Genomic DNA, 27,551 nt, shown 5'->3' on the forward strand with positions numbered 1-27,551 from the left:
AAAGGCAAGGAGGGTGGGGGCAGTTCTAATCTCAGGAGGGAGCTGGTTCCAGAGGGTCGGGGCCGCTACAGAGAAGGCTCTTCCCTTGGGACCCGCCAAATGACATTGTTTAGTCAATGGGACGCGGAGAAGGCCAACTCTGTGGGACCTAATCGGTCGCTGGGATTCCTGCGGCAGAAGGCGGTCCTAGAGATATACTGAACCTTTGTTTCCTCAAGTGCCAAAAGAGCATGTACATGTGCTATCAGGCATGTGCAAGTGCCCACACCCATAATTCAATACCTGGGGAGGACAAAAACACCTTCCCCCAACCCCTAGAGGCCTTCTGGGGGCCAGAAATGATCTATTTCCCAACTTCTAGTGAGGCCATTTGGCTTGTGTTTCGCCGTCCCCAGGCTCCAAAGGCTTCCCTGGAATAGGGAGGGTAAAAATGCTTTCTAGAAGCCAAAAACACCCTTCCAGAGCCTCTACATGAGGCAAAAATCAGCTGGCCTGCACATACATGCAGGTTGGAGCTGAGCTGGCGCAGCGGTTCCCGTGCTAGCAGATATGGCTCCGTGTGCCGCCTGCAGCACCCATGCCATAGGTTTACCATCACTACTATAGGGAGTGATAAGATTTGAAATAGAGGAATTCAGTATTGCCAAGTCTTAATGTAGCTATTTGGCCCCTTGTTTTAGCAAAAGAAAACCCAACCTATCAATCAAAACAATCTGTTTGCCTTCAATATTGGCAGCATAATCTGAGCGGCATCTGACAAGTAAGAGCTAGAAAAGGGTATATATTCTGTACCTGGGAGAAAAACAATGACTTATAATTGTTCTGCTGGCGTGTTTCAACTGCCCGTAATTACAGGGTAATTAGTCCAGGAAGACACACACCACACGATAAAAGGAAAACCCAAAAGTTTTTATAAACAGAAAAACAGAAACAGCTCCCTTTTTAAATGTCAAAAGGATTTTCTGGTACACACAAGGCACAGGTTAATTGCAATCCAATTGCTCACCCAATAACTGGGAAATTGAATCCAATTCTAAAGTCCAGAGAGTCCACACACAATCTTGAACAGCACAAAAACCACGATCTTGATGAAACAATGAATCAGATAAACTGCCATGAGGCTAAAACACCAGGTTGCCCTTTTATCTGTAGCACTAATTACAGCAGCCCCACCCAACCACAGGTGGCCTCATTTTCTCTTGTAATAATCCTTCAGTTGTTGTCTCCTCCTATGCATCACTCTACGCATGCGTGGATGTGTCATTAATTCTTGTTCAGAATCCAAGGATGATACAGATGATTGGTCTCCTCCTGGGCTGTCTGCAAACTCCCCTCTTCCCTGTCACTCACACTTCCTTGGTCAGAGGAGGCTTCGTCGGCAGATTCCATTGGGGCAAAACAGGCCTGCGGCATGTGGATGATTCCCCCACATCCACTTGCACATTCCGTGGGGCAGGAGCTGGGCCAGAGCTAACCACAACAGATAATTACCTGGAAAACCTATGATTGAAACTTGAACAGGACACATCATCTCATTTCTACTCTGAAAGTGTTTCCTGAAATCCCCCTCCCTCCCCTTTCCTTTTTGTCTGTACTACATCTGTTTCAACGTTACCATCACATTTTGGTGAATTTTCCATCCCACATCTCAAATTAAATGGCATTTACTGGCAAGGCTGGAAGACACAAACGAATGTCAAAAGAGGAGAAAGATAATATGCACAAAGTGTGGATTTCCAAATGTAGACTACAATAGGATTTGGGTGTTGGGTTTTTTTTATTGGTGAGGTTGGGTTTCAAAAGGTTTCTTTTGGATACTATGCTCTCACCAGAATAGATTAGTACTGTTTTGATTTTGTTAGCTTTGTTACACTACTTACCAGAGCTTACAAAACTTTTGCCAGACCCATCCTCAAATACAGCTCATTTGTTTGGAACCCATGTCACATCTCAGACATTAACACCCTTGAAAATGTCCAAAGATACTTCACCAGAAGAGCCCTTCATTCCTCCACTCAAAATAGAATACCCTACGAGACTAGACATTCAATCCTGGGCCTAGAAAGCCTAGAACTAAGAGGCCTTAAACAAGATCTAAGTATTGACCCCAAGATCATATGCTGCAACGTCCTGCCTGTCGGCAACTACTTCAGCTTCAACCACAACAACACAAGAGCACACAACAGATTTAAACTTAATATTAACCGCTCCAAACTTGACTGTAAAAAATATTACTTCAGTAACCAAGTTGTCGAAGCGTGGAACTCATTACCGGACTCCATAGTGTCATCCCCAAACCCCCAACACTTTACCCTTAGATTATCTACGGTTGATCTATCCAGATTCCTGGATAGTAAGGGGCGAGTACAAGTGCACTAGAGTGCCTTCCGTCCCCTGTCCTATTGCTCTCCTATATCTCCTGCACTTTTCTTCTATTCCTATATCTCTTCTTCTATTCTTTCATTGATATGTTCTATTACTATACCTTCTTTTTCATTCTTTCTTAGATATATTTTACTATGAGTATCTCCTCTATAACCTTCATCATGTATTTTACTATGTGTATATAGATATATACCCACTAAAACTCTCATTGTGTATTGGACAAAATAAATAAATAAATAAATAAAATTCCATGAGATGAAGCTTCTTTCAAATGCATTCAGTTTCACTTGCTTTCTTGCCAAAAGCATGATAACTATGTTGGAATTATAATACAACATGGTTGTGTAGAGACTAAACTAAATTGTTTTATGCTTTTGAAAAAAATAGCAATGATAAAAACTTTGTTTTTATTCTTCCTTCAATTCCCACCATTCCTTCAATTCCCATCATTAGCAAAGAAAAAGAAAAACAAAAGGGTAAAAAAAGCTGCCAATTAAAGCTGTTGCTTTAACAGCTCGTATATCTGCATGGTTTTGTTTTGTTATTTGGTAAATTCTACAGTATGCTCTTCATTATAATCTCTTCATTATAATTTTATTTTTTTTAAAGAAAGGAATGTGAATAATTCATACGTCAGGCATTTTAATACAATCTTCTATTTGATTGTGTGTTGGCATCTTTTAAGTATGAGCCTGAATGGAAGTTTCAGACAAGCACCAAGACAGCTAAAATATCTAGCTAAAAGGCTGTTAAAATATATTTGCAGCGAAAGTGCCAAAAGCGTCATCTGGAACATGATACATGCTATGTTTGAAATGGCAGTTCTCCGAATGATGTTAGCTCAAATTGGTAGAGAAACAAGCTATTTTCGGTATATGGTTAGCAATAAATTAAATATTTATAAACATATCTTATCCAGAATGAAATGGTTCAAAAATCAGAACCAATGTTATGAAGTATTCAGATCATTATCAGATTGAAAGTGCTTCTGAGTCTACTGGTATGTGGAAATAACCTTGAGAGATGAGGAAGACCCCAATTGAACCATGGGCAGAAAAAGATGCTAATGATCCCTGTTCCATCCTCTCTCCCACTCCTCCCTCCCCTCCATCCCTCTCTCTTTCCTTCCCTTTCTCCCTTGGTTCCTTTTCTCTTCCATTCTCCCCTTCTGTCCTTCCTTCCTTCCTTCCTTTTTTCCTTCCTTCCTTTTTTCCTTCCTTCCTTCTTTTTTCAGTTCCTCTTTCCTTCCTTTCCTCCTTTTCTTTATTTCCCTTCTTACTGCCTTCTTGTTCCTAACTTCCTTTCCTCTTTCCCCCTTCCTTCCTTCCTTTTTTCCTTCCTTCCTTCCTTTTTTCAGTTCCTCCTTCCTTCCTTTCCTCCTTCTTTTCTTTATTTCCCTTCTTACTGCCTTCTTGTTCCTAACTTCCTTTCCTCTTTCCCCCTTCCTTCCTTCCTTCCTTCCTTCCTTTTTTCCTTCCTTCCTTCCTTTTTTCAGTTCCTCCTTCCTTCCTTTCCTCCTTCTTTTCTTTATTTCCATTCTTACTGCCTTCTTGTTCCTAACTTCCTTTCCTCTTTCCCCCTTCCTTCCTTCCTTCCTTCCTTCCTTCCTTCCTTCCTTTTTTCAGTTCCTCCTTCCTTCCTTTCCTCCTTCTTTTCTTTATTTCCATTCTTACTGCCTTCTTGTTCCTAACTTCCTTTCCTCTTTCCCCCTTCCTTCCTTCCTTCCTTCCTTCCCTCCTTCCTTTTTTCCTTCCTTCCTTCCTTTTTTCAGTTCCTCCTTCCTTCCTTTCCTCCTTCTTTTCTTTATTTCCATTCTTACTGCCTTCTTGTTCCTAACTTCCTTTCCTCTTTCCCCCTTCCTTCCTTCCTTCCTTCCTTCCTTCCCTCCCAGCAGGCAACTAAGTGGTTGCTGCCAGGTGGGGAAAGATGCAGTGACTTCTCAAGTGGCCAGCATGATACACACAATTGTTTGTTTGTTTCTTTGTTTAATTTCTATGCCACCCAACTTCTGAAGGACTCTGGGCAGCTTACAACTGGATATAACATACATTTAAAAATATCATAAAAGATTAAGAACAAAACAATTAAAAATTCATATATTTACTTTATTTATTTTATTTATTTATTTTGTCCAATACACAATGAGAGTTTTAGTGGGTATATATATATATACACACATAGTAAAATACATGATGAATGTTATAGAGGAGATACTCATAGTAAAATATATCTAAGAAAGAATAGAAAAGAAGATATAGGAATAGAACATATCAATGAAAGAATAGAAGAAGAGATACAGGAATAGAAGAAAGGTATAGGAGATATAGGAGAAGCAATAGGACAGGGGACAAAAGGCACTCTAGTGCACTTGTACTCGCCCCTTACTGACCTCTTAGGAATCTGGATAGGTCAACCGTAGATAATCTAAGGGTAAAGTGTTGGGGGTTTGAGGATGACACTATGGAGTCCGGTAATGAGTTCCACGCTTCGACAACTCAGTTACTGAAGTCATATTTTTTACAGTCAAGTTTGGAGCAATTAATATTAAGTTTAAATCTGTTGTGTGCTCTTGTGTTGTTGTGGTTGAAGCTGAAGTAGTTGCCGACAGGCAGGACGTTGCAGCATATGATCTTGGGGACAATACTTAGATCTTGTTTAAGGCGTCTTAGTTCTAGGCTTTCTAGGCCCAGGATTGAAAGTCTAGTCTCGTAGGATATTCTATTTCGAGTGGAGGAGTGAAGGGCTCTTCTGGTGAAGTATCTTTGGACATTTTCAAGGGTGTTAATGTCTGAGATGCGATATGGGTTCCAAACAGATGAGCTGTATTCAAGGATGAGTCTGGTGCATATTGGATGTTTGTCTCATCCAGTATAGACCAGCTGATCTCAGATAGTAAAGGTCGGCCCTATTTAGTGTTTTGATAGGAGGTATTCTGGAATTCCTGTAGCTATTGGCTAAAATGAGATGCTGGCAAATATGCCCTGAAGACACCAACAGCAAACAAAATGCTTCTAAGAAAACTGCATGGATGCAGTCACCAATTAGACGGAACATTTTTAGTATTCAAAAATGTGCATAGGTTGCTATGAAGATAATCATTATTTCTTTTTTAGAAAAGGGTGCTATGGCATAATGCAGCTAAATATAGATTTAAATAATATATAGATAGATATGTAAATTAGGTAAGAAGGAAAAACACCACTTTCTTTCCATTCTAATTCAACTAAAACATCTGGCTGTCACCCCATCAATGTCCTAGTGCTTGTTTCCCATATGAAAAAGGAATGGCATTTTAAAGGACACCTAATAGCTGGCAGCTGTTTATCTGTAAAATGACACATCTGGAAAACTAAATATTGTTAAACGTTTTCTAATAGCTTCTACTTAATTTTTGGAACCATAGAAATAACAAAGCTAGAACAAAAAAATTCATACTTAGCATGGAAACATCTGGTTTGGGTGAAAAAAATTTAGAAGGCCCCAATAATTAACAAAATCTGCACCTGTAACTACTCAATTATAATAAAAGAGAAAATGCTTAATATCAAGGCAATATTTGGTGTCCCCAAAAGTCTTGAAAATCTTTGAACAATCAATTGGTAATTAGAAATCTTCACTGATTAAGATAAGATTAATATGACATTCTAGCACAAGTATTCCATCTCAAATAAGTTACAAATATAAGACAATCAACACAAATACTTTTGTTTAATAATAATAATAATAATAATAATAATAATAATAATAATAATAATAAATAATTTATTAGATTTGTATGCCGCCCCTCTCCGAAAACTCGGGGCGGCTATATATATATTCGGGGCAGTTTACTTTTCTTCATTGTATATAGAACTGCTACATCATCTTTTTAAACTCAAGAGATGGTTAATGTTTTTAATAATTGGAATATATTCAGAAAAAAAAGGTTTTTGCCAAACAATTGCTGTTCTGTAGTTTTTTAAAAAAAATATTTTTTCTTTGAGTAGACAACCTCAGAGCCCTACAATAGGTCTGACACAGAAGAAACCACACAAGGCTACCAACATTCCATCCATTCTAAACTTCAACAGTAAACATCTACTGTCACATCAAAAGAGATACATCAGAACACTATATGGCCGGGTGAGAACCCACTGTAGTACCCAGTGAAGGAAAAATCCATTGTGTATAAAAGAATTTAAGTTTTATTTGAAGAATATCATTATTTGCTGTCTGTAGTTTCTGTCTTTAACAAGATAAGGATTTCCTGTTTTTCCTTATCTTGTGACTGTCATTTTGGGATCTGTTTTTAACAAGATAAATGTTTGCTGTTTAACAAGATAAATGTTTGCTGTTTACCCAATAAACCATATAAGGTACTATTCATCTCCAGGAGAAAGAAACAGGATATAGACCATATTTAGGCAAGGAATTCTGTGTACCCCTATGATAAGTTGAGGAATTCTATGTACCTTTGTGATTTGTAAAACCTATATAACCTGCTCTTTAGCTTCTGTACAAGTGTCTCTTCCCTTATGAAGAGTACCCACTTTGCAAACTGTTTTTGGTATACCCAGAGAGAATAAACATTTCTTTTCTCTTTATCCAAACGTCTGGTGTGAACTTTTTCATAAAATTTCAGTGCACACCAGCAAACAAAAAAACTGGAGAACAGCTTCATACATGAACAAATCAGGTAGAATGGGTACCCACCATAGTTCCCTCTAAGCTGAGCAGTGAGCAATCGCTCACTTAAAAATCATCATCAACTCAGAGTTTTTCAAACCTGCCCAGAAGCCGAGAGGGAAAGAGTGAGAGGGAAGGAGAGAGAGAGGAAGAGAGGAAGAGAGAGAAACAGATAGAAAAAAAGAGAGGAAGGAAAAGAGAAAAAAAAAGAATGGGAGTAAGGAAGAGAAAAAGAAAATAAAAATCTAGTTTGAAACTAGCTCAACTATTTAAGTGGCATTTTGATATTGATAGAGTTGCCCTATTATGAGCTCACTGTTATAGACACACAGTACAGTATTTTATTTTGAAATTCTCTGAGGCAAAACAGGGTGGGTTTTTCATTTGTTTGTTTGTTTGTTTGTTTGTTTGTTTGTTTGTTTGTTTATTTATTTATTATTTCTGTGCCGCCCAGTCCCGAGGGGACTGCCGCTCAGACACTATACTTTTCCGCCCACCCCCCCAAAAAAATTAGAGGGAACACTGGTACCCACAAGTGTTTATTGGTAGATACCAGCACAACATGCAGGGGAGAAAGGCAGAAAGAAGGCACAAGACTAACTATATACCCTTTCATTAATTAAAAACATTTAGGAAGCAGCGGAATACAACTTCTTAGACCTGAAAATGGGCATAACCCTCTGTCCAGAGGCTACTATATGAGGACAAATCATGCATATAAAGTTTGTTTGGAAGCGGAAGAAACTTCCAAATTTATTGGCAGTCTAATATTGCAATGAACAAAGACATGCATTCAGTTTCCCACTTACTAAGATTGTTGACCAAGCCAGACAAAAATAGCCATATAAATTATTGAAGCCTGGGACATAGGCCTCTTCTCAGTCAATGGGAAGGCTGATTTTTCACTAGCTTACCAGATACTTAGAAACTGAGGACACAGCAACACAAGGAAACTACAATCAATGACCTAATAGCTGACTATGCCTCCCCAATTAACAACTAAAAGCCACCTACAACCAGGTACCATATAAATATTACCCATAGTATCACCAATTCTGGAGAAATAGAAGTTCCCTGAGGATGACTCCAGATTTAGATTGGATCCTGCATGATTCCTGCAATATTATCCTGGAATACATATATTTGTTTTCATTCACTATAAAATTCATTTTTCAGCACCAGCATAACTTTGAACTTTTGCTATAGGACAGTCATTAAGCAAGGTCTACCTGTATAGGAAGTGCAATCTCTAAGCACCTTTTTGTTATCAATTACCATGCTATGTTCAAAGACAGGTTGCATAGAGGGAAATATAGTTATATCCACATCTATCTAGCCCTGTACAGTAAAGTGACCAGACATCCCACTTTCAGTGGGACAGTCACGCTTTTTGATCATTTGTCCCGCATCCCGCTTTGTTTGAAAAATGTCCCGCTTTTTTTTCTCCCAACCAGCCCCCTTGGGAAGAGACTGGAGGGAGGGGATTCTGGGCTCTCCGCTGCTGCCTCGCCCTCCCCGCCCTCCAGCTTGGTTGGAGGTCTCTGCGGGAAGGAAGAGGAAGAGATCTCTGCGCACGAGGAAGAAAGAGCGAGAGGGCCCCCTGAGATAAAGGGGTGCTGCGGCGGGGGCAGGTGAGGGGTGCACTTGCTGAGGGAAGAGGCCGGACCAGGCTGCCTTTGTGTCTCTCTCTTCCAGGAGCCGGGGCGCCTACTGAGCCCCAGGGAGGGGACTGGGCTCATTGGGGGGAGGCCCTTATGGAGAAAGAGGAGGGAGGGGAGAAGAAGAAGGAAGAGTGAGGAAGAAAGAGTGAGAGGGAGGGAAGGAGGGAGAGAGAGAGAAAGAAAGAGAGAGAGGGAGGAGAGAAAGAAAGAGAGAAAGAGAGAGGGGGGAGGGAGGGAAATAGTGTCCCTCTTTACCAATGTTAAAATCTGGTCACTTTACTGTACAGCAATATATGTTCTGCATTTGCAGTACTAGCTAAATACTATGAGATAGCAAAAGAAAGAGAATAGGGAGTCCTGAAGACTGAGTGTTTTTCTATTCAGTCTCAGACAATATCCTTGACCTAATTAAAGCCTGATCCAGCAGTAAGTTCCAGTGGATTTATGGAGAATTGCTTCCAGGAAAGCTTGGATTGTAATAGATTACATATTAGATAACTAGCATGATTGATTTGTCTTTCCAGAATTTGTACTTCATCCATTTCATTCATAATGACTGTAGCTAGACAGATTGTAGGTAATAAATAGGGGACATTTAACAAAATGTAATACCTTTCAGAATCAGAGGACTGACTGTTATGCATATCTACAAATTTCTTTTTCAAGCTTTCACATCTGGTTTTAACCTGAGAGTTATCCTCCTAGGAAAGAAGAAGAGACAGAAAGTTAACACAAGTTAAAATTTGCAATAATTTTTTTTTAACATAACAATATTTATATTATACATAATATGTAATAATTTATTAAATATGTATGCTGCTATCATGATACATTCATCCCTGAGATGGGAATAACACAATATTTTTCATTCACTGATGTTTATGTATTTTTCAGAGTATATATGCTGCTTCGATCACAATCTGAAATTTGTCCTGTATAACTTGGGTTGGAAAAAAACAAAATATGGAAACATATACATAAAATGTCATAATAATGTGACTATCTTATGTATATTAACATAAGAACATAAGAAGAGCCATGCTGAATCAGGCCAAAGCCCATTGAGTCCAGCATTCTGTGTCACACAGTGGCCCACCAATTGTCCATGGGGATCTTGAGCAGAAAGAGAAGGCAAGACCCTCCCTTTCCCCTGACCCCCAACAAATGGTTCTCAAGGGAATCCTGCCTGCCTCAACCAACATAGAGGTGGCACATATCATATGTTATATATGCTATGAACAAAACAATTTAATTTTTTTAAATGTTGTAAATCACTCAGAGTTACATTTGTGTAAATTGGGCGGACATATAAATTTGTTTGATAAATAGTCAAGAGCTAACAAAATTTCTAAACACCACAAAAGAAAGGGCCTTGTTGATAAAAGATCATTGAAATAGATTAATGTCATAAATAATTGTACTGATCATGAACAATTCTTATCTAGGTTGAAAGAAATGGAGTTAAACAAGAACTACTTAATGAATATTCTATAGTTCTAAATCATGAATCTATGCCATAAAACTAGGTTGGCTCTTGTTGAACCTGAACTGTGTTTAAATGTAGGATGTATATATCTTTAATTAAATTTCTATAATTGGTAGTTTTCCGAAAGATTTTAAATGCCATTTAAACTGACTGATTTTAAACTGGAAAAATTAGTAAGCCAATAAATTAGTTTAGAGATCTATATTTTGGACTAAAATATTTTCATGTCTCTGAGTCATAATATTATCTTGGCAGATTAATTTTGTACACTCATCTAATTTCTGAATAATGGTATCTTTTTTCATATTTATCATCTATAGCAAACAAACATTTCAGAGTATATATGAGAAGTAGATATCATTACTCCCCCTCAAAAAAAAATTCTCTTGGGAGGTTAATGCAAATCAAATGACATTTTTATCTTCACAACAACACTTTGAAAATACAAAAGGGAGTAACTATGTTATTGGCTTACTTTCCATACCTCAGACTCATTATAGAAAACTTTTTACTGCATGAATAAATTCTTCATTCATGCATCATAATTCAGAATTATATAATTATAATAATTATATATAATTAAGCTGTACAGTTAAGATAATTATATGATCTATGATTATAATTTTGCTTTCTCTGGTATTTCAACCTGTCCAGTCCTACAATGTTACATTAAAATACTAATATTAATATTAATATATCTGAATATATATTTGTAAAGATAGATAGATGGATAGAAAGCAAACAAATACCATTAAAACCCAATTTAAGATGATACTTAATATACACAAACTAAAATCTAACTGTAAAATGTTAGATTTGAGCTAACCTGTGACAATTTTATAAAAACAAAAGTTATCTTCCTGATTATAAACAAGCTCTTTTTAATTCCAACATACGTTTTCAAATGTAGATTTACGCTGTGGTCTTAAACTTAGAAAAGAATCACTATCACACATGGAATTACAATCAGTTTATAATGCTATGTTCCAGACTAAACAACATGATATTGCAATGTGAAGTTCTGTATAATTAAATTGATTAGTTTTCAAAAGATTAAATGCATTTTATTCCGTGTCGTACTTGGTGTCATTTGTACCCCAACTTTTTATTCAGACAAAGAAAGATATTTTCTTCTCTAGGGTTGCAATGTCATTATATTTTGGACTCTAAGAAATATGCAAAAACTTAAATGTTAGGTTTTCTCAATTATCCATGTTTGTCAGTAAGTTGTACTTGATTTGTTGGATTTATTTTCTTAAATATCATAATATGTATTTGAGTGTACGTTTGCTTGAGCACATGTTTATCTACAATGCTGTCTAACGTACATATCTTCTGCAAATAGTATTCCCTAGTAGAATCAGTTTTGGGACACTTTTTCATGACTTCTGAGACTACTTTTAAAGCTACGTTATTTTGATTATCAGTGAATTGCATTAAAATTAATTTTTTTAAAAGCCATCTTTGCATCAAAATAAAGAAACGTTGTTTGTTGAAAACATTCAACGTAAATTATCACAGATAATCCCCACTCGGTTAAAGACCTTGGTATACTAATAACAAAAGATTTAAGTGCCAAAGCCCACTGCAACAATATAGCCAAGAAGGCTTCAAGAGTTGTAAACCTAATCCTATGTAGCTTCTGCTCTGGCAATCTCACACTACTTACTAGAGCTTACAAAACTTTTGCCAGACCCATCCTCGAATACAGCTCATCTGTTTGGAACCCATATCGCATCTCAGACATTAACACCCTTGAAAATGTTCAAAGATACTTCACCAGAAGAGCCCTTCACTCCTCCACTCGAAATAGAATACCCTATGAGACTAGACTTTCAATCCTGGGCCTAGAAAGTTTAGAACTAAGACGCCTTAAACAAGATCTAAGTATTGCCCACAAGATCATATGCTGCAATATCCTGCCTGTCGGCGACTACTTCAGCTTCAACCACAACAACACAAGAGCACACAACAGATTTAAACTTAATATTAACCACTCCAAACTTGACTGTAAAAAATATGACTTCAGTAACCGAGTTGTCGAAGCGTGGAACTCATTACCGGACTCCATAGTGTCATCCCCAAACCTCCAACACTTTACCCTTAGATTATCTACGGTTGACCTATCCAGATTCCTGGAAAGTAAGGGGCGAGTGCAAGTGCACTAGAATGCCTTCCGTCCCCTGTCCTATTGCTCTCCTATATCTCCTATATCTCTTCTTCTATTCTTTCATAGATATATTCTATTCATATATATATATATATATATATATATATATATATATGTGTGTGTGTGTGTGTGTGTGTGTGTGTGTGTGTGTGTGTGTGTGTATTCTATTCCTATATTCTATATATTCTATATATTCTATTCCTATATATTCTATTCCTATATATTCTTTTCTATTCTTTCTTAGATATATTTTACTATGAGTATCTCCTCTATAACCTTCATCATGTATTTTATTATGTGTATATTGATATATACCCACTAAAACCCTCATTGTGTATTGGACAAAATAAATAAATAATAAAAATAAATAAATAAAATAAAAGGTTTTGGCTAATTCAACAAGTAAAAGAAATAAGGAAAAGCTGTAGTACTCACCATTATCTAGATGCAGTTTGCGCTCTTAGATAACTCTAGCCCCTTATCACAAATCACACATATACATATATCTCTCAAAAGGTCATGTTCAGGGAAATCCAGTTTTAAAATATTCACATAAAAAAGCTGCTTAATCATATCACACAGAATCACAACCTACGTAGTTTAAATAGAAAGTATTCAAAGTGAAAGAGCACAGGAAGGATTCCCTACATTCTTCAAAGTAATAGATCGTGGAAACAAAAATATTTCTTCAACTTCATCTGAAGGGGACCTTCACGGGAAAGATAAATGACCTCTGTGGTGGAAAATGGGTTGATCAAGAATGGGAGCCCACCCATAATGGCCTTAAAGCAGTATGTAGTGTTTACAGTAAAATTGAGTAAGTCATCTAATCATTTCAAGAAATGTACACAATGGTTTGTTGTAAAAGATTAGCAATTTCCATAAATGTTGAATTATTTCTTTCATTCACACAGCTTTTTAAGACATGAACTGTTTTTGTTTCCACAAAAATCATGAAGTAACATTTAATTTTTTTACATTGTAGGAGATACCAGCACCTCTTCCTTGAGATTGATTTCTTTTTCTATTTTTTCTTTTACAAAAATATGACTTTACAGTGCTTGATAATAATCAAGGGTTTGATTAGGGCTGTTAGGAAAGTCCTAATTTACATTTACCAAGACTTTTAAAAAATCAAATAACTCTCCCTTATACATCCATCAGAAATTATTAATGGGATAAAGCAGGATATCACGCCTAATCTACAACCATTAACTAATCAGCATACCTCAGCTACATCAACGACCCCAATTGTTACCCCACTGACTCACCAGGAAGTTTCTACACAGCAGGCAATTGCTGAGCCATCAAACCACACCCAGCCACACCCAGCTGAGCCATCAAACCCCACCCTGAGTTGCCTTCCTTTATAGAAGGAAGGCAGCTCAGGTCTCGCAGTGTTCGCCTGAGAACAAGGACAGAAACACCAGCCTGAAGATGACGAGTGGGACCTGGTCGAAACGTTGCCAGAAATTTCCAAATCCTACACGGGAAGAAACCCGAATATACCAAGACCGTCATATATATATATGTGTGTGTGTGTGTGTGTGTGTGTAGATTGTTCTGAGTTCCTGTTTTGCCCCGTGTAATATTTTGCATGTCTATGGGACATTTCGGTGAAATCACATTCACCATCATCAGGCTGAAGTTGTAAGCTTCGTGCTGCTGTAAATATAGTTTGTTTGCAACTGCCATTTGTTCCTTATAAATAGTGGTCATAATTTTAGTAATATTCAACCGTCAGATGTACCTATTAGTGTGTAAAAAAGTAAAGGTGTAAAAACCTTCCTGTTTATATCAATAGGAAGGTAAATCAGAATAAATTAAATCATTGGATCAGATAAATCCTTGTACTATAAGTAAAATAATGCCAATGGGCATATAATAAGAAGCCATTTCATTTCAGGGAAAGTGAAAATACACCAATGTTTCCTTTATAAGTAAATGAATAGGTCTCCTGGAAAAGCCCTGACGTTCAGAGCCTTTCATAGAACTTTGAAGACTTGCATGATTGACCAAGTATTTAGTCCAGGTTCTTAGGTTAACCTGCTGGTGATGCATTTTTATTATTGGAATGTGTTATTTACCCAAACTATGTATTTTTTTTATTTATTTATTTATTTTGTCCAATACACAATGAGGTTTTTAGTGGGTGTATATATGTATGTATATATATGTATATATATGTATATATATATATATATATATATATATATATATATATATAATTTTCAAATTCAGCTTAAACATGTGACATATATATATATACACACACACACACACACACACACACAGTAAAATACATGATGAAGGTTATAGAGGAGATACTCATAGTAAAATATATCTAAGAAAGAATAGAAAAGAAGATATAGTAATAGAACATATCAATGAAAGAATAGAAGAGATATAGGAATAGAAGAAAAGTATAGGAGATATAGGAGAACAATAGGACAGGGGACAGAAGGCACTCTAGTGCACTTGTACTCACCCCTTACTGACCTCTTAGGAATCTGGATAGGTCAACCATAGATAATCTAAGGGTAAATTGTTGTGGGTTTGGGGATGACACTATGGATTCTTTTTAATTGTTGGGTTTTTAACTTGCATTTTATTTGCATGTCATCCAAAGTCACTGTTGTGAGATAGGAATATAATTTCAATCATCAATCAATCAGTGCAAGTTACTTCACCAAATATTCTAGAATAACTGCACATGTATTCAGTCTTACATAGATGCTCATATGTGGACATATATATTGAAGAAAAATAGTTCTTTCTACATAGTAGCAATAGGACTTAGCAATAGCACTTAGATTTATATACCACTTCATAGTACAGTAGAACCCCGACTTACGAGACTAATTGGTTCCGGAAGGAGGTTCGTAAGTCAGAACGCTCGTATGACGAAACATTGTTTCCCATAGGAAACAATGTAAAGTCAATTAATCCGTGCAACAACAAAAAAACCCGCTGCCGCCGAACGCGGAAGTTAGCGTTCAGAGACAGCCGCGAAGCGGCGCGCGTGTTTTAAAACGTGGCAGCTGGCCTGGGGGGTTCGGGGGCTTCCCCCCGAGCCCCCCAGGCCGGCTGCCACATTTTAAAACACGCGCGCCGCTTTGCAGCTGTCTTCTGAAGCCGGAACGCTAACTTCCGCGTTCGGCTTCAGAAGACAGCTGCAAAGCGGCGCACGTGTTTTAAAACGTCACAGCCGGCCTGGGGGGCCCGGGGGGAAGCTCGGGATACGAGCGCCAAGGAGCTGTCTCCTGAAGCCGAACGCGGAAGTTAGCTTTCGGCTTCAGGAGACAGCTCCTTGGCGCTCGTATCCCGAATGTGAGCTCGGGAGGCGAACAAAAATGTCGCTCCCCTCCCAGCTCTTATCTCGAGTAGCTCGTAAGTAGAGCTGCTCATATGTCGAGGTTCCACTGTACTTTATAGCTCTCTCTAAGCGGTTTACGGATTCAGCCTATCGCCCCCAGCAATCTGGGTCCTCATTTACCCACCTCGGAATGATGGAAGGCTGAGTCAACCTTGAGCCTGGTGAGATTTGAACTGGGGAACTACAGCAATTAGCAGAAGCAGCTTGCAGTACTAACTTAACCACTGTGCCACCAAGGCTCACGTCCTGACCTGTCTTTATTATACTGGGATGTGGACATTTGAATCATTCTTTTTTGGATTTTTTCCCCCCCCAGAGCTCTGCTGACCCATTATTATTTCTATTTAGTGTAGGATGAGAACATGACAGAAGAGAAGCAACTTATATACACAATCAATGTAAATGTTTTTTTATTTAAAAACTTATAGGAGTATGGCAGTGCCCTTATAACTGTATGTCCAATTCAACTATTCAGGTGACCTCTTCTGATGTTCCTTTGCGTAGATCGTCTACGGTATCAGATAATGCATGTTGTGAGCAAGCTTGCACAATACGTTTAATAGTTTGCATATCACTATAATCACAAGGGGAATCTTTCCATTCCCATTGATACAGGACAGAGGCACTTTTTCCAGGATTACACCCAATTCTGTTGGTTAAGTTGGGTGAGTGAAGAGAGTGGAAACAAGCTTCATGCAACAGCTCTTTATTGACAACTCTGTACAAATTCAGCAAGGAGCCAGTCTGACAGCTTGCCCTTATATAGGGAGCTGTCAAATGGTTCAATCTATCAGAAACAGATTTTTTTCCACTTAAACAGAGGACTACCGGTAGGTGTAAACAGCCAGGGTATTGATATATAACACCCCTCCCCTCTTAGATGGAACAATCTACTTTGCATACGTAGTCCTGTAAGTAGGTAGGCATTTGAAGATGCTTACGGACCTGTGCAGTTCAGTAGGTGTGGCAGCATCAGCCTGAGAGGTTGGGCCTGCTGTCGTCTCCTGTTCTACCCATGGAAGTTCCTGGAAGCTTTCTTCTGAGGCCTTGGCCTCAATGGGAACCAGTTTGTGGCTAAAGCATCACCAGATACCTGGTTCTTCAGGTATATGTTTCACCTCCCATGGGCTTGAGTTAGCTGTAGGGGGAATGCATTTTAGAAGATTGTCATTTGGATTGATATTGCCTTCTAGTTGTTCTATATTTAGCTGGAGATGGCTGCGTAACTGATCTTTGTGCCGCCTCCTTTGCTGCCCATCTGTTAATCCTATTATGTAAGAAAGGGGTTCTGTTATACTTAGTATTTTTCCAAGTAGTCATACAGTCATAAGGTACCTTTGGCATAGTTTTTTGAGAAGTTTAGGTGTCCGATGCTAAAGGACCTGGTGGATTTGCTTGGCTTTATTGGATAATTGAGTTTAACCAGTCTAAGACTGACCAAAACTGGTGGCTCATAAACAACTCCGATGGGCTTCTTTCTGTTGCTGCGCTTGGGACAATGGATGGAATAGCAAGAATATATCCATCTAGCCTTGCCAGATCCCAACTGCCCAAGGGACTATTTGGCCAATCTCACCATCCTCTCAGCTTTTCCATTACTGGCCAGATAGAACGGAGTGGTCAAGGTGTGATGAATTCCCTGCTCTGCAAGAAACCCTTCAGATTGGGTGGCTGTGAACTGTGATCCATTGTCTGAGACAAGAACATTGGGGAGGCTGTGTATGGCAAATAGCTTTTGTAAAACCCATATAACTGCTTCAGCTCTAATTATGCCCATAAGAATAATCTCCAGCCATTTGGAGTACGTATCTATGACTACTAGGAATGTTTGGCCATGGAATGGCATCACAAAATCAATGTGGACTCAGGACCATGGGGCTCATGGCCATTTCCATTCTTTTGCTGTGCCTTTGGGGGTACTGGCTGCAACTGGAATCAGCTCCCCCCAAAGATTCATAATGAATACCTTCCCCATTGATCCTATACCCCAGGAATTCAACCTCCTGGACAATGATCTGGCATTTGCTGCTTTTGATGCCGAGCCCTGCAGCCTGGAATCTGTTCAGTACATCTCATAATTGGAGCCGAAGTTGCGGTTTGTCACTGGCCATAATTAAAATATCATCGAAGTACGGCACTACTCCAGGAATTTTTTGTAGAAGCTGCTCCATGATGCTCTAAAAAATTCCTTGGGGGCTACACTAACATCAAATTGTAAACAATGACATTTGAATGCCCTCCCTATGCGTGATGATTATTTGTATTTCTGATGTGACGCCATCTACCGGCAGTGAGATCTAGTTTGGCAAATATCTTACCTAACTCCAGACACTGACCCGTCACCCTTTATGGGGATTACTGTTATGCGCTGGAATATGTAATCTAAATTTGCATGCCACTCACTAATTGGTCAAACTGCAAGCGGCAGTTTTAAATGGATATCAGAGTTGGCCACCTCCAAGCAAGCCTTTTAAAAGCAGCTGCTCTTGGAGCTGGCTGGCATTCTGAACGCATTACAGCTAGCTTTAAATAAACAGCTATATAGCTACAGTGACTCCCGGTCCCTTTGTTACACAAATCTAACAGTTATAATAGGAGTTTCCAATTTTGCATGATCAACAGGTTTGAGAAGGCAGCTTTTTCACTGATGTATTTTATTTTTTATTTTTTTAGTTATTTTTTATTTTTTTATTTTATTAGATTTGTATGCCGCCCCTCTCCGAAGGTATACCCCACCTTTGTTGTTTTTTAGAGATAACTGCAATACACCTAGCCACAACCCTTTAAGGTGAGAAAGAAGACTGGCCCAAAGTCACCCAGCAATTTGAGTTATACACACAATTGTCTCAGTAGGAAAAGAACATTTGAAGTGACTGAAGTGTAAAGAAAGATTTTTGGTCGAGAAGTCACATCTAAGAGACTGGCCATTAAACACAGAAAGGATATAATCAAATGCACAGAGACACCCCACCCCCCCATTCCACCTCATAGTACTTTCTTCAAGAATTGATAGTTACTCCAGAAGACAGGGTATTTTTGTAGATTCCCTAGGATCACTATGGAATTCACTTCATAGACATCACTGAAAAAAACCTGCCATAATTTAGTGCTCTTTAGTGTAGATGATTTAGTGCATATAATACTCTATACTGCATTATTCAAGTAAAAGACTTTTTTTTTTACAGGAGTGCAAGATTGCCCTAGGACAACCCTAGGAAGATAGTATTATGTTGACTTATTTGTTCATTGGACTACTGCTATGAAAATTTTCTTAGCCAGAGAATATGGACAACTTGCTTTACATCAATGAATAAAAAAGCTTTTTTACATGCAATAATATTGCAAGGTTCTTAATCACTGATGCAATTTGATTTCTAAGACCAATGTTGGTAATATGAAGATTTGGGGATTTCTCAAACATGGATTAAAAATGAATAATACTATACATATGTCAACCTGCCCAAGCAGCTTTCCTAGATGTGTTGGCTGGGCATTCTGAAACTGTCATTTTCCACCTCTAACCATGATAGGGACAATTCATATGTACATATACAATGTGTGGGAAGAGGACACTCTGGTTATTTCCTCCTACTGATCATCAATCAAAATAAGACAGGAATGGGGGATATCCCATCACTAACTCACCTAGCCTCATAGTAAAGCAAAAGAAAATCACAACATTTACAGGAATCCCTCCATAGTGCAAAATTTAACTGGCAGCAAGTGACATTTAGATCACAAGTAATAGGTTAACAGTTAACCTAAATGCAGATACTGTGAAAATATTATTTTGATAGGAAAAAAATGGCAGTGTTTTATGAGACATCTCCAACTACTGTAAACTGTACATTTATTTTCACATAATTTAGTAGCTCACTGCATAGCTGTATAACTGTGATACCAATCTGAAATAACATGAGAAAAACTATATCATTCTTCAAGCCCACAGTGTGTTCTGTTGAACCTAGAGGATTTTAGTCAATCCTTTGTCCAGTAATCATAATTTAATGTCAAAATATTATTAATTTCTGAATAAGCAATAACTAAATACAGGGATAAAATTTTTCCAGTGCTTCTCTTTCCATCTTGTGAAATTAAAGTACAGGCCGAAATGGTTACGATTACTTCGGTGTTTTGACTTGAGAAGACAATAAAAATGAATTCATTGTTAGAAACATAGAAACACACCGTGTTTCCCCAAAAGTAAGACAGTGTCTTACTTTCTTTTTATCCCCAAAAGCCCCACTATGTCTTACTTTCGGGGTATGTCTTATATTGTCCCGGGCACCGGGGCCGGCTCGTTTTCGGCCCGCCCCCCCACCGCCATTCCCGCTCCCCGATCTCGCTGACCGCTCCGGAGATTGCCATCCAATCCGCAAAATGGAGAAGAGTCCTCCACTGCACAGGAAATGTGAGGGAGAAGGATTTATTTCCCTCCGTTCTAGTTTTTCTCTGTGGTTCTTCCGCAGATCTTAAACGTCACCTCCGATTGGTTCCTCCCCTCCCACCTCCTAAAGGCCCTGGAGCCAATCGCGGCCTCCTCTGGCCCGAATTCTCCGCCCCTCCCTTTTTCCCCAACCAGTACTGAGTTGCAGTCCTGAGGCGAAAGAGGGCTCAGCTCGCTCGTTCCCTCCTTCGGATCGTAAAAGAAGCCGCGGCGGGAAGAGCGCAAGGCACCCGTAAGGTTAACGCGACGTCGCGAGCTGTAAACCGTCCTCTCCCAGCCCTTAAAGGACTCCTCTCCCCACAGTCCCGTTGCTTTTCAACCCGCCACAGAGGCAGCCCTGACTCCCTCTTCCGAGCGCCTCTCAGTCTGCCTTGCCGCAGTCGGAGCTCCCACTCGTGCCGCAGCCCGAACCGCGCCGCTTCGCCTCGCCCGCCAGGTGGCCCAAGCTCTGGGCGCAGCGCGCCACCACCAGCTTGGGCCACCCGGCGGGCGAGGCGGCGGCCCTGGCCGAAGCGGCGGAGCAGTTCGCGGCGCTGGCGAAGGAGCTGCGCGCCCAGGAGAATCTCCCTTACGCAGCCTAGTGCCAGATGGCGGTGGCGCACTGCGTAAGGGAGATTCTCCTGGGCACGGAGCTCCTTCGCCAGCGCCGCGAATTGCTCCGCCACTTCGGCCAGGGCCGCCGCCTCGCCCGCCGGGTGGCCGAAGCTCTGGGCGCAGCACGCCACCACCAGCTTGGGCCACCCGGCGGGCGAGGCGGCGGCCCTGGCCGAAGCAGCAGTTTGTGGTGCTGGCGAGGGAGCTGCGCGCCCAGGAGAATCTCCCTTACGCAGCCTGGTGCCAGCTGGCGGTGGCGCGCTGCGTAAGGTAGACACAAGCGAAGGACGGCGCTGGTCCGAAGCGAGCCAAGCGGGCGGCGGCTTGCAGCGAAGGCGCTCGTCCCAGCAACCGAGTCCTGCCGAGGCTCGGCTGCAAGCGGCCAGCGAGGCCGACCGGCTCTGAGGCGAGCGGCCGGAGCTGCGCCCTCCTTCGCCCCACCTGCCTGCCTGCCGCTGAGCGATGCCGAAGACCTCCCCGAGGCGGAGATCCTGGGCAGCCTGAAAATGGACCGCTGCCGCTAGCTGGCCGCTCCACGCCACAGCCCCGCGCAAGGCTCGGCCAGCGAGCGGGGCTCCCCGGGCAAAGGCCAGGGCGCGGCGGCGGGCAAGGCGCGTAAGAAAACCCCGGGCAAGAAGAGCCCTCCGGGAACGGCTCCCCCCCGCAATACCCCCCGTGTTTCCCCGAAAGTAAGACATATGCCTTACTTTCGGGGTACGGCTTATATTAGCCGACCCCCCTGAAACCTCCGATACGTCTTACAATCGGGGGTGTCTTACTATCGGGGAAACACGGTAGAAGACTGACGGCAGAAAAAGACCTCATGGTCCATCTAGTCTGCCCTTATACTATTTCCTGTATTTTATCTTACAGTGGATATATGTTTATCCCAGGCATGTTTAAATTCAGTTACTGTGGATTTTCCAACCACGTCTGCTGGAAGTTTGTTCCAAGGCTCTACTACTCTTTCAGTAAAATAATATTTTCTCACCTTGCTTTTGATCTTTCCCCCAACTAACTTCAGATTGTGTCCCCTTGTTCTTGTGTTCACATTCCTATTAAAAACACTTCCCTCCTGAACCTTATTTAACCCTTTAACATATTTAAATGTTTCGATCATGTTCCCCCTTTTCCTTCTGTCCTCCAGACTATACACATTGAGTTCATTAAGTCTTTCCTGATATGTTTTATGCTTAAGACCTTCCATCATTGTTGTAGCCCGTCTTTGGACCCGTTCAATTTTGTCAATATCTTTTTCTTGTTGATTTCATTGCGATGTTTTTCTCACTTGTTCTCTTTTTTAATGGGAACAGGACTTGTGTGATATCTTGGCTATTGCTCATACAATGATTGGCGCTAAAGATTAAATTAAGGTTAAACATTGACAGGAAACAAGAACCACAGCTAAAGCAAGAGATAATGGTGAAAAAGAAATAATTCTGCTTCCTTTGTGAAATGAGTGGCGTGTCGCATTTAAATGGAACACGAGTCACTTATTTACAAACATTTGGAATTCTAAAAATATTGGCAAATATGTATATCATTATTCTATTGCCTATAAATGTTTAAAAGGTTGATCTCTAGTCTTATACACTTTCATGGCATTTTCCATTTTACAGCATGGATTTCGCCATCTTTCAGTGGCATCATATATCAACCATATCTGAACTTCTAGTAGCTAGAACAGGAAATGAAACTGTCTAGCTGTCTTTCCAAGAAAAAAGGAGGACAGAGCATAGTAGAGAAATTCACTAATGATGCTGATCTCTTCACCGTTGGGATACACTGGGCTTAAGTAAACACAAATTTGGTGGCATATAATGTATAAATCAGGTGTCTTCCTATTAGCATTAATAGCTGCTTGTTAATTAAAAAAACTTTAATTTACTATGTTGGAATTATAAAAGTTGGTGTAAGCTAATGAAAGTGAATATCCAAAATATATGAAAAAAGATGGAAAACCCTTGGTTTGTGAGTCTTGAACTTATATGTGAGCATGTCTCAACCCATCTTTTGTTAATTAGCATATATTCATATTATAAGCAATCATGCAGAAATGTTTATTAAAATGTTTCATCACCCACATGAACATGCAAACACAAGTTATTCATTTTTTCTATATGGCAGATCCAAAATATGTTTTAATGTTTTCCAATAGCTACAATGAAGTTAATACTTGTTTTGAAAGACCTCTTATTGCATTACCAAAGATTGATACAGTAATAATTCAATAAAATCATATACGATTTTACTGGTAAGATATGGTTTTAATACATTGCCTAATGAAAATTCAATGTATCTAACAACAATAAAATATATCTAATTAACATTCATATTATTTGCTACAAAACAGGCTTTTCTTATATTCTCCCAGCATCTATCCGGTATTCATCTCATTAATGTCCATGTTGCAAACAGCAAACAACCTGGCTAGCTTTGGCACATTATCTCAGCTCCGGCATGTGGCTGGTCAGGATTTCGCTCTGTTGCGCTCACCACTGGTCAACTGAGTTGAGCTGTTGTTGCCGTCAGGATACATTGGAGCCTTCGCTGCTGAGCAGCTGACTGGTGGTTGGATCACCCCCCCCCCACCGAATACTGCCAATCACCTGTTCTAGGCGGTGGGGATTACCGCCAACTATTGCTACTGTCATTCACCACCGCTACTCTGCACCACTACTCACTGCCACCACCTATCGCCACCACCTAGAAGAGCTGATCGGCGGTATTTCAGAAGGCTGATCCAACCAACAATCAGCTTCTCGATAGCATTCCCCAGTGGTGGCGAACAGTGGCAGCGGTGACAGGTGACGATAGTGACAGGCAATGCCGCCACACCAACTCCCTTCCCCACCGCAATATTTATAAAATGTACAGACATTTCCACCCACTTTTGAGAGGGAATGTGCATCCTATAATGTGAAAAATACATTATTTGAAGCTGGGTGCTCCAATTAATTATTGCATTAATCATTAATTAAAAATAATGGATAGAAAATCACATTGTCTTTGTAGGGTGGAATTGTCAATCTCACCTGTAAGTGAAATTGGGGTGGATTGTGAGGCAAAGAAGCTGTCTCAATAGCAAAACTTGAATTTTGCATACAAAGTGTCCCAGTTTCAGTCCTTAGCACATCCAGATAAAGTTATGAATACTATATTTGTCTAATACCTGAAGAATCAAAAGCAGTCATTGTAGACTAAAAATAAAATTCACCCTCTCCTATAAATACCTACAGTTCCCACTTTATTTCACCATGCACTATAGTTGCTGAGTTTGTTAGAAGTTGCAGGTGAAGAGAACTACAACTTTCTCAAGTCTTGTGTAATTCAGTAATAGAAGTTCAGAAATAGATAGTTTAAAAATAGACAAGGAAGTTTGTCATTGGCAAAATTTATATGTTTTTATACTATTTATACAGGAAATAGTATAAGGGCAGACTAGATGGACCATGGGGTCTTTTTCTGCCATCAATTAGAGGGAAAAGAAGACTAGGTTTACTATAAAATATGGGGAAAGTTTTATAATTGGCTAAAGGAAAGAACAATGGAGAGATCATTGAAATTCAAGCAAAGCAACACGGCAAATAAAAGAATTAATGTTAAGTGACAAAGGAAAATTCTCTGATCGAACACCCAAAAAAAGAAGTGGGGAAGCTTTTGTTTCCCAAATGTTGTTTGTATATGTTTTGTTTATAACTTACTGGCATGTCATATTTATTCTATTGTGTTTGTTTTTGTTTTTAGCTTGTTTTTCTTTTCTGTTCATTTGTTGTTTGGTTTATTATCTATGTAAAAAAAAATTAAATTAAAAAAAATCAATTATGTAAGTTCTTAAATAACTTGGTAACTGTAGACCTAGAATACCTTCCAGGATAACATAGCTTAAAGAAGTAGACCAATCTTAATGTACGAATCACAAACTAAAGTATCTGACCTGTTAAACATGCTTGCATACAGACAATTTGCATGTTTTCTATTACTAGGTCTTGATATTTGGATTTTTTATTTAGGAAAAGATTTGCCATTTCTTAAACCCACTTCCATTTCTCTTATTATTAGCACAACCTCAGCCTACGTCAGCACACATTAACTTTTAATAAGGAAAGCCCCATACCTTCCAGCACAACAGATGCTTGTTTGTTAAGAGGAAGAATTAGTCAAAGGGTAAGGGAAGCCGTTCGTTTCTTGTGGTTTTCAGTCATTTCCTTCCCATGTAACTCAGAGGTAACTATCAGTCTTTAGATTCACTTTAAGCAGAATGCTACTCAGGGCTGCATACTTTTTGTGCCCTTGTAGCATAACTTTTTTCTTCCCAGCTGCACGGTTAATGCATTTAATAAAATGTGATTTTGTAAATTTCAGGCTTTTTTGGCAGTACAGATTTCTCATCTCCCTGGATAAAATGTCTGGAAATGAAGCTACTTTCTCTCTTAGCTGAGCTGACTTCATAAATCTGTCTTTGCAGGAATAAAATGAGGGGGAACTCTACACATGCCTCTTCAGCTCTCGGAGAAAAAGCAGGAGATAAATACAAATAAGTACAAATAAAAACCAAGCATGTTGATTAATATGAAAACCAGATACTAAGTATTGAATAGTAAAAACCATTTATGTAATCTTTGTTGGTACTGTTTGTATTCCTACCTCTCCCCTTTGAGTTTAGGAATAGGGTTATGTTGGAAGAAAAATCCAGGTCCAGTTCTGTTGTGGTTGGCTCTGGCCCAGCTCCTGCCCCAAGGACTGTGGATGTGAGGGAGACATCCACATGCGGCAGGCTTGTTTTGCTCCTGGTGGAATCTGATGATGAAGGCTCCTCTAATCAAGAAGACATGAGTGACAGGGAGGAGAAGAGTGTTGCAGACAGCTTAGAAGGAGATCAATTATCTAGCTCCTCCTTGGATTCAGAACAAGAGTTAATGATACAGCCACCCATGCGGAGAGGGATGCATAGGCAGCAACAACTGAGAGATTATTATCAAAGAAAATGAGGCCACCTGTGGTTGGGTGGGGCTGTGGTAATTAGTGAGGCTGCTGTAAATAGCAGCCTGTGGGTTTGGCCATTGTGGGGGATTATCTGATCGTTGTGTTTCGTGCCTGCTTTGCTGACTTCGACCTGTGTGCTGATTTTTCCCCGCTTTGAAACTAAACCAAAGCAAAGTGTGTTTCACTTTGTGAAAGGAGGACTGTGAATTGCCTCACAGCGGCAAACTAAGTATCACAGAACTGATACAAATTACCAGTTTGTACAAATTACCAGTTTGTTTGGAGACGAGTGTTCTTTGCTATACAACAAGAGTGCTTTGTTTATTTGCATTTTCGGTATAAAGAACATTGTTTTGAATTTTCAAACGTGTGTGTGTCTGAAATTGTAATCTGTGCCTTTTCGGGAGGATTCTACCAGAGAGCTCGACAGAACAAGTTCCAAGCTGGGAATAAAATGGAAGCTGCTTAAGAAAGAAAGGTCCATTTATTAATGTACAGAACACATATACACAGAACATGTAATTCTGGGACAGCTAACAAAATGGAGTTGAGAGTGGGTGGGGCTTTTTTATATCTTCTTGATTTCTATGGGATCATGGCGGGCTCTATAAACAAAATGGGAAATGTAAATCCTTTGTCTGAACTAATCTTGCCCTGAACAACCAAGAATTAATAAACTGTTCTTTCAAACTCTTAGAAAAAGTTTTGTCATGAATAGTAATGTAACTCTCTCAGATTTTAGTTAAGAAAGGTTATTGTTGGCAAATATTGTTGCTTGTAAAAATAAACCAGAGTAGAAGTATAAAATGTAGTCTGCTGAACTTGGGTATTTTGAGAAAATCTTCTCAGATTTAGATTTTAGAAACTGTAAAATCCATTTTATCTGTCAAACGTCTACTGGCAAACAGACTGAAACCAATTGAGCAATCTTGCATTCAACCCTGAGCTACAAATATTCTCTTTTACTGGAATCTTGCATGAATTTGCAAAAATGTCAATGTGTCAAATTGTGATTTATATAAGAAATAATATTTAGAATTTATTGGGCTCCGTTATATTGGTATAGAGGCGGACTGTCAAAACTGCATTTTATTGGAGATGTAATACACATTTTTACCAGGTCCTGACTTAATACGTTTTGGTAGTGGATTATATAAATGTAGCTTTTGTGACAAAAACTAAAATTTCAGATTATAGTGTTCTCTTGAATTACATACCTAGTACTTAGAATCTGACAACAAGACAACTGAAATATATTCTCTGTGCTTTTAATATATCTAAAGACTGGCAATGCTATATTGGAAAGATAAATACTGTATGTGGCCCCTTTCACTGAATAGATTGTCTATACATAGACTTTGTATGGACAAGCATAATGAAATATAATTTTATACAAAAATAATCTCATGAGTTGCGTTATAGCTATATAAATAATTAGAAATATGGATAATAATTACATTAGATATCTATATTTAGAAATGTATTTATCTATCTATTTATTTATTTATTAGATTTGTATGTCGCCCCTCTCAACAGACTATTTACAGCTCAAATCTTTTCTTTTTCTTTGTTGTATCTTTTACTTTTTCAAAAGCTTCTTCTATATTTTTACTTTTACTTTCCTTGATTATATATGGATTTTTATCATCATTATCTATACATTTATCTTTTTTATCATTGCTTTAAAAACAATAAAAATAAAAATCTTGCATGAGTTCTTCATAAACCCTGATTAAAGATTCACAGCAATTAGATTCTGTTCTGTCTGGGTTCCCCCAGAC

The 27,551-nt window shown here is 39.2% G+C and overlaps 1 protein-coding gene across 2 annotated transcripts in view; it reads right to left on the reverse strand.

Annotated features, from left to right (window-relative positions):
- The window catches only part of QRFPR (pyroglutamylated RFamide peptide receptor), a 149,458-nt gene that overhangs the window by 48,337 nt on the left and 73,570 nt on the right, over window positions 1–27,551 (reverse strand). For both annotated transcript variants that reach the window (XM_070757651.1, XM_070757653.1), the window contains exon 7: window positions 9,324–9,412. In XM_070757651.1, coding sequence (XP_070613752.1) covers window positions 9,324–9,412 — 89 coding nt within the window. The remainder of the gene's footprint in view (window positions 1–9,323; window positions 9,413–27,551) is intronic.

Source organism: Erythrolamprus reginae, chromosome 7 (assembly GCF_031021105.1).
Source record: "Erythrolamprus reginae isolate rEryReg1 chromosome 7, rEryReg1.hap1, whole genome shotgun sequence".
NCBI classification, from domain to species: domain Eukaryota; kingdom Metazoa; phylum Chordata; class Lepidosauria; order Squamata; family Dipsadidae; genus Erythrolamprus; species Erythrolamprus reginae.